At 35.7% G+C, this 8,959-nt stretch overlaps 2 protein-coding genes across 2 annotated transcripts in view; both read right to left on the bottom strand.

Moving 5' to 3' along the window:
• Window positions 1–1,415, bottom strand: part of LOC107573758 (protein FAM111A-like) — a 6,562-nt gene extending 5,147 nt beyond the window's left edge. The window contains exon 1 of the mRNA XM_016260202.1: window positions 906–1,415. Coding sequence (XP_016115688.1) covers window positions 906–1,415 — 510 coding nt within the window. The remainder of the gene's footprint in view (window positions 1–905) is intronic.
• Window positions 1,416–4,380: 2,965 nt separating this feature from the next.
• LOC107573757 (protein FAM111B-like) overlaps window positions 4,381–8,959 on the bottom strand; it is a 44,697-nt gene continuing 40,118 nt past the window's right edge. Inside the window, exons 4-5 of the mRNA XM_016260201.1 lie at window positions 4,892–5,043; window positions 4,381–4,662 (exon numbers count right to left, since the gene is read on the bottom strand). Of these exons, the coding sequence (XP_016115687.1) occupies window positions 4,381–4,662; window positions 4,892–5,043 (434 nt within the window). The remainder of the gene's footprint in view (window positions 4,663–4,891; window positions 5,044–8,959) is intronic.

The raw sequence follows: 8,959 nt of genomic DNA, 5'->3' as shown, positions 1-8,959 counted from the left end.
ATAATTATATTTTCATAATGATTTTTTTCTTCTCAAACCTTGTCTGTGGTGTAAAAACACCCCTGGCCAAATTACCATGTTCTGAACATCACATCCTTTCTTTCCCCCAGATGTAATCGATCTCGGTGGTTGAATAAAAATATTTGGACTTTATATTTAAAAATTACCTCAACTTAGCACCAGCAAGCTTGTTAGCTAGACAGTTAGCATCAGCTAACGATATTTACTTATTTTCAGTATGGTTATGATGAATAAACATTCATATCGGTCTACTCGGCTAGTTAATCCAAACAATATAAAAATGTATACTGTTGATAAACAATATAAAAACAGACGTCACAAGGCTAAATGTGTAGCATTTTAATAAAACTGTTAACATTACGGCAGCAGGGAATATGAACGTGCATGAGTTATTTTAATGTTTCAGGGTTTTTTTTGTTTTTTTTTACCTAAAACATAGAGACTCTGATGTTAATGTGTCTGCATTCAGGCATTTCAATGGGCTTAAATAGATAACCCTTTACAGCAGATTTAGTTCACAAACAACGGACAGTTTTGACCTAAATATGATTTTCAGTTACTAATGTTTCAGATTCGACATTAGTAACTTACTTTTAGCAGCATCAGTCGCGCACGCGCTTACAAGATCTCCCGGTTCTTACTTGTGAATTCAGTTCACTGGAGACTCGCACTAAACGGTTCATTTGAATCAGTGAGAATCTCGTTGGAGTCTGGAATTTCCATTTTAATGTTTTTTTTCTGTTTCGTTGTTGATGGGAATCTGGTGGTTGGGGGTCAACATTTTCTGCCAAAATACTGGTTGATGCTACTGAATCCGATTCAGTCTTGGTAATACCTAAAGCATTTTGACTATCCGGCAGGTCAATGTCACTGATAACCATTACCCGGAAATGCTTTTGATGAAGATGCTCTGCAGTTATTGACATTTCATAGATTGTCTCACTATCCATCTCACTGAGGGCACAGTGTTTCTGGAATATATAATCAATAAATCGTCCATCACGCTTAAGAGCAGTTATACAGTCCTCCTCTTTGAAAGCATACACACAAACATCATCAACATTCAGCCTCAGAATCCGGTTTTTCATTAACAGTTTTATTTTCTCCCCTCCGGTTGTATGAATGTAAAACGTGACTAAGGTTTCAGGGTTTGAAGTATAATCTGTAGTTGGTTTTTGCTCAGTAGAAGCATTTCCATCATTATTGATGAACTGTATTTTTAAGATCTCATCTTTTTCAATAAGACAGCAGGGGAAATCGGTCTTCACAGCTGCTCTAAGAACATTTCCTTTGGATCTCAGGATGACGATTTCTTTCTCTTTGTTCTTTTTAATGTTCATGAAAATATTGTTTTTCATAAGAGCCTCGAGTACAGTCTTGGATGTGTCATGCATCACTACGTATGTATTTGTTTTTAAAACGGAATTCCTTTGGTGCATTCTGTTAATTTTAGAAAAACAGTCACATACAATCAATGTATCAATCAATCAAATAAACTGTTTATTATCTTCCAAGTTTTCTGAAGCCATCTTGAAGCTCCAGGGCCCTCATTTATCAACAGTGCATAGAAAAGGTTCTATATTTTGTCCTACGAATGAAATTTAGAACGTGCCCAAGTACAAGAAAATCCTATATCATCAAACGTGCGCATGCAGTTCTTACGCACATGAGTAAGCAATCATTGTTGATAAACCCCACAGGTGCGTAAGAAACATGCACGTTCACTTGCATTCGGAAACGCCTCCAACAAACCATATATATATATATATATATAACACCTCCCTTTATAAATCACGTGACTGTATGTGTCCTCGCCGAAATCATGGCAAAGAAAGCGGTACCGACTGAGAAGCCATTCTGTGCTCTCACTCTCAGCGCGGTCTTTGAAAACGCGTTCTCTGCGGAGCGCATTGTTTGCCAAGTCTTCCAATAACGCAAGATAAGCCATTGATTGCACGGTCTGAGACAAACATTTGTCACAGCTGTCTTTTATAGGGTTTGACACCAATTACGCAAATTGTCTGTTTAAAACCAGACAAATGATAAATTGAGTGATTTATAAAGGAAACACAGGACATATGTGGATTGCTTAATGCATACGGTGACACTCTTAAATGCTTTTTATGTGTAGTGTCGCTATTCTACCACTAGATTCTCTGCATAAGCATGCTCAGAGGTGTGCTTATTAACACACATTTCTACCTATAAGTACAAGTTGGTAGATCCCACACTTTGCGTGAAACTGCTCTTACCACTCATTACACACTGTTGATAAATGAGGCCCCAGGTTTGAGTGTATGCCAACATGAATGAAACTTGAGATCTCTACAGCAGAATGGAAGATGTGGAGTATGTCCCTCATCTAAAGAATCTAGTTCATCTGCATCTTCATCTACAACCCCTCCACCCAGATATCCACCCAGACATAATTTATGTGATATTATTAATTAAATTGTTGATGGGAAGAGCTCGCTGCCTGTTGTGGTTTTCACATTATAAGACTAAAAATAATAATATATAATAATAATAATAAATAAATAAATAAATAAATAATAATAATAAAAATAGAGCATGATGAAAATTTACAACCCATGCAGTTCGATTAAATTTAGACAATCTATAAATGTAAAAACAAGCATTCAAGTGAATACTGCTGAAGAAAAAAAAGGTTGTCATTAAATAATGATTCATTATTAGTATGTGTGATCTACCTGCTTCACATCTTTTGATGGTCCCTCTTCTACTACTTTACTCAAATCAGCCATTGCTTCCTGAAAAATAATGTTAACAAGAATGTTTATACATAGTGTTGACATGTGCTACATGAAACACTTGTAAAAACAATAAGAGCCATATATATATATATATATATATATATATATTAATATTACACCTGTAAAAATAAATATAAATACAGAAATATCCTTCATATTAATACATAATACAGTACATTGTGCCCTATTTTTCCAAATTTCTTGTGCAGTTTATTTAAAATAAGTATGACATGAACAAGTATAAAATAAATAAAGACGGAAGCATGAAACAAACTCACCTACAGCAGTTACAGGGAACAAAGCTAAACAAAGACAATAGGAACGTGAGGTCTATTTATATACAGAGACTAAAGACTAACATGGTACACCTGAGAATAATCAAACAAAGAACCAGTGAGAGAACAGGACACATGAGCAAAACAACCAATCAGAACATGACATGTAACCTAGGGAAGCACATTGCTGGGGCAAGTTTAAGCTCAAACCGGTGCACAACGTTTTGCTACGGTTTCCGGGTTGAACGACAAGTTTCCTGGAAACGGTGTGCAATGGGGTTTGAGATACGTTTTTTCTTGTTTGGTGGGTGTCAAAAATGTCAGCCCAATCAGCAGCAACATGTATGTAAACCACGCGGTATTAAAGAGACAGCTTGCACAATGTAATTAACATCAAAATAAATTCACAAGAGCAAGTATAGGCTATTGTTTGCACATGTTTATTTACATTAAAGGCAAAATAACTGAAATTATAAGAGCACATGTAGATCTGGAACTTCTTTAAGTCTGTCTAAATATCATTTAATAATTGCAATGTCTTCTGGTCCATATCATTTCCTTAGGAAGGTGTGCTAGACAAAATATAACATGAAATATAAATATAACAAATATAACATGAATTTAACAGCCAATGGAAGATCACTACAGCCCCTCTGAGACCAGCTAAGAACTGTTAATATGACTCAATACATTTGCATCTGCTCTGAGCCTGTAAGTGGAAAATAAACTTGCACTTAAATCAATACAACAACAAAATAATTAACTTAAAATATTCCAAAATATCAAGCATTATATTTTGGAATATTTAAGGTAATGAGTCAAACACGTTCTCATCCTGAGGGTTAAAAGGTCCGCGGTCAAAGCAGGGCCCACAGCTCAGGGTATGAAGTGCAGTGCAGGACCCAGTGAGACCTCATGCATCTGGGTTTTTGGTCTTCCCCCATCGTGACGTAGATATGTGGGGGGGCGTGTAAGAACGAGCCGTTTTAGGTAGGCGTGGTTGACTCTTAACTTTTATAAAGAATATCTCTTTGGATTTGAGACTTTAGTCTTTACAAGTTTCAGATCTTCTTTATGCACCAAGAGCTTGTAACACTCCAAAGAGAAAGGAAAAATTGAAATCGCATCATATGATCACTTTAAGAGAAACCGAGAGTAACTTCGGTTTCTAAAAATGCTCTCGAAAAATTATATGGAAAGTGAAAACCCATAATGACATTTTAAAAATCTTTCAGAATTGAAGCCATTGCAGTCGTCACCCAAAAAAATGTCAGCATAGACGTGTGGACTTCTTCAGAATCTTCCATCTCTCAGTCGGTCTGATTCTCTTGCTCTGCAGTCCCAGACTCATTGCTTTTATTGCTGTAGGCTTCTAAGGTATTGACTACCTCATGCAAACCTTTTATATTAGCCTGTCCTCTGATCATATCAAGGATGGGCTGCATGGAATAGGTGTATTCCACAATGCTTCTAGTTCTACCTTTTTCTCCTGGGTACACATATCCACCGGTGTGCACGCCAATCAGATAGCAGTGTTCATCAAAAACTGGAGAGCCAGAAGATCCATGAAAGAAACAAGAGTTCAAGTTCAAGTTCAAGTCTGCTTTATTGTCAATTCTTCCACATGTACAGGACATACACACAGAGAATTGAAATTGCGTTACTCTCAGACCCTTGGGTGCATACAGATAACATAAATACAGATTAAATACAAAATACAACTATACAAATATACAAATAAGGTCAAATGTAAAAAAATATATATATATATAAAGCACAAAGCATATGGCAGATAGAATTATATAATAAGTTATAATTAATCTGGTTTTCATAAACATCCCATTTATCTTCAACACTTTTCTGTGTCATCACATGTATGAAATTGACATTCTCAGAGATGTGTTTATCGGCAGCCTCTTGTAGATTTTCTCTCTCAATGATGAAGCAGGGGTCCGTTTTCTTAATCCCACCATCTGGATGTCCCACAATGCACATCTCACCACTTTTAGGAGGAGGGCCAGGACTGTAGCAACTCTGAATACAAGGAATAAATCGTTATATTAGACAGTGTAATTTAATACGAGACGATTGAATAGCAAACTTAACAGTGCAGGTAGGCTAACGTTAGCTTACCTTTCGTGAAATAAGATTTGCTAACCTAACTAAGAAACACTGTTTACCAACGTAGCTGTATTTAAGCTATAAACAAATGATTTCAGAAAGAAAAAATAGCCACGTACCTTTTTTGATACTTGTCGCTGTCAAGATGCTCGCAGCTCGCGATTTTTCGGGGTTGTGGCTAAAACTAGGGGGCGTGTTTCAGGCGCCCAAACGAGCTCTTCTGATTGGCTGAAATTCTCTGCTCTCTGAACAGTGCTCGCCGTTGCCTCTACAGATGCACAAATCACTTTTGCACCATTTATCACACAGATAGGCGGTGCATAAGGGAGAGAGCGTGAAACTTGTCATTTGCAAGCGAAAAACAGTGTTTGAGACTCGTAGCAGCAGATTCACGCAGTTGTAGTTATGCACTTGTGTTAGTGCTAGAAAAAGCATCCAAGAAAAAAAAATATATGTAAGAAAACATTCTACAAGCGTGCAAATCTCATTGCAAGAATTCACAAACTGATTTGCGGATGCACAAAACTCGTCTGTGATTTCACATTTTTGATGCAGGTGTGTGAATGTGTTTTGCACCATATTCACTGCAGCAATAGTAGCAAAACTTGTGAGCGTACGAGTTTCTTGATTTGTGATTCGTAGAATATGATTTGTGCACCTGCAGTGAAGGATTCAAGAACGTGTAACTGTTGTGTTGTGTTTGTGGGAGAGAAAAAAATATCTACAAGTTTGCAACGTTTGTCTGTGACTTCAGATTTACTGATACACATGTGTGGCTGTTCTCTACAACTACAAATTCCGCTGTCACGGTCACTCAGTTGTTTTGCACCAAAAATACCTTCATAGCTAAATATCACGTTATTGGGGTCGCTTCTACTGAGCTGACCTTGATGTGCTTGATATAAATGTGATTTTATCAAAAAACAGCGTTTTACATTTATTTAATAATGTCATAAGGCTTCGTGGGATTCTGACCGGAGTCTGCCATTTGGCGACCCCTTGTCCAGTAAGTAAGTATGCATGGCTCCATCATGATTCTTTCCCTGTGGCCACGGTGCAGAAATAACGTTACTATTAAAATTACAATTTGGGGAATACTTCACATTAAATATCACATTAAATCTTAACATATTAACTTTATATTAATGCTGTACAGGTAATGACAACAGTCTGTGGTCTCCCAGTGGTTTACATTACACACAGTTTAGCATTGTGGGATTTATTTACTACAGAACAAAACAGAACATAATGCCTTCATTTCCAAAGTCTTTTTTTTTTTTTTTTTTTGCATTACATATTGAAATTGGACATGCTCAGTGCTATTTAATTTTCATCTAATTGTTTTTCCTGAATTGGGCTGTGTGTGAAGAAATGTGAATGATTGAATGAAGTGAAGGATGTGGCAAGTTCTCCTCCTTAGGGTGAAAGGTCAGAGTTCAAAACAGGGCACTCAGGTCAGAGTATGAAGCGCAGTGCAGGACCCAATGAAACCTCATAAATCTGGGTGACCAAAAAATCAGTAAATAAAAGTATTCAGTAAATACAGTCTTTAAACTTCAAATTAGGCTTCTAAAGGGAACTAATGTGACTCTTTTTCTTTCCCTTTTCAGCCACATGCTTATGATCCTCTACATGAAAACCAACCATTGCTGCTCTAAAGATGCAGCACCTTCAGTGAACTACAGCTGCTTATATGGTGCTTGCTGTTTGGCTTCATCTGGAAGTAAAGAAGCAACTGGAGGTGAGGTCAAAACACAAAACACTTTACAGAAAGACAGAAGCGTTAAAGCTGCAGTCCCTCACTGGACAATGGAAGAGCTGAAAAAGCCACATGCAAACTACCTTTGTAAAAGATATTCTGAACACCTTTGTAAAATATACACATTTCTGTCTTACATCTTTGCATATACAAATACAAGATATCATCTTATGTTGGGCTTCCATCTTTTCCCAAGATGTCAAGAACAACTTGGGAAATAAGTGGCGGTTTATAGGACATTATAAGTAAAGGAACAGCTTAAAACGGAATTTCTTTTATTTATTGTGTCAATATATTATAGACGAACACTTATCCATGAGCAGCAGGATGTTTACTTTTTATTGCATAAATCTTAAGGAAAATAAGATTCAATAATATGTTCATAATATGAAATATGTTGTGTTTATAATCAGAAAGTTATTTGTTCTATTAGAGTCAAGAATGAGGCCAAACTACTTTAAGCATGATTATTTAATATAGTGAAAATGAGGCACAAAATAGAAAGTTACTATATATATATATATATATATATATAATATATATATATAAAGCATTTGATTTTAGTGTATACATGCAGCTGTAGGCGTATTTCAGAAGCAGCAGAAAGTACAAATATCTGCAGCATTGAACAGTGCTGGAGCAATCAAAAATATTTAAGAACAATGTTTATTGTTAACCCCTTAATGGATAGTTCACCCAAAAATCCTGTCATGATTTAATCGTGCTTTTCCAAACAATTTATTTCTTAATATATTTTGTGTTCTGCAGAAGAAAGTCAGTCGTGCAGGTATGAAATTATATGAGACTGAATAATTTATAACAGAATTTTCATTTTGGTCGATCTACCAGATTTCTAGAATTTAAGCTAAATATAATTTATCCTTTGGAATTATACAAACACAATAATGCTGTCTGATCTAACAAAGATGTAGTTTGTTTTCTGGTTGCTACATAATGAAACAGAATGTACGTTACACAAAGAACAGATTAACAATGAAAATAAGAACTCATAACCAATGATAAGGATGAATAGTTGGACATTTGCCTAAAGGCATCCAATGATCATACAGAATTTATACATTATTGAATTAAATTGTATGTTGTATAAAGCATTTGATTTTAGTGTATACATGCAGCTGCAGGCGCATTTCTGAAGCAGCAGAGAGTACAAATATCTGCAGCATTGAACAGTGCTGGAGCAATCAAAAATATTTAAGAACAATGTTTATTGTTAACCCCTTAATGGATAGTTCACCCAAAAATCCTGTCATGATTTAATCGTGCTTTTCCAAACAATTTATTTCTTAATATATTTTGTGTTCTGCAGAAGAAAGTCAGTCGTGCAGGTATGAAATTATATGAGACTGAATAATTTATAACAGAATTTTCATTTTGGTCGATCTACCAGATTTCTAGAATTTAAGCTAAATATAATTTATCCTTTGGAATTATACAAACACAATAATGCTGTCTGATCTAACAAAGATGTAGTTTGTTTTCTGGTTGCTACATAATGAAACAGAATGTACGTTACACAAAGAACAGATTAACAATGAAAATAAGAACTCATAACCAATGATAAGGATGAATAGTTGGACACATTTGCCTAAAGGCATCCAATGATCATATAGAATTGATACATCATTGAATTAAATTGTATGTTGAACATGCCTGAATACCTCAAGATAAATGAAAAGTTTTATATTTAAAAAAAATAGATGGATTCGGCATCAATCAGGACTCAAGACTGTACTGTCCCATTACTCATATAAAATCTTCCTGATTTTGTGGATCTTCTTTCATGTCCACATCATTGTCTTCCAAGTTAAGATTTGAAGATTTATATTCAGAGAGTAATTTCAAGATGTCGGATCTCTCACTTTTCTAGGCCTGTGTGATGCTGCTTTCCAGGATGGGCTGCATGGAATAGGCGTATTCCATAAGGCTCCTAGTTTTACAGTTTTCTCCTTTGTACGCATAGCCACCGGTGTGCACGCCAATCAGATAGC

This window comes from Sinocyclocheilus grahami, unplaced genomic scaffold (genome assembly GCF_001515645.1).
Source record: "Sinocyclocheilus grahami isolate Dianchi unplaced genomic scaffold, SAMN03320097.WGS_v1.1 scaffold2026.1, whole genome shotgun sequence".
In the NCBI taxonomy this organism is placed as follows: domain Eukaryota; kingdom Metazoa; phylum Chordata; class Actinopteri; order Cypriniformes; family Cyprinidae; genus Sinocyclocheilus; species Sinocyclocheilus grahami.
Note: the sequence above shows the minus strand (reverse complement) of the source record. Positions and strands in the feature narration are given on the sequence as shown.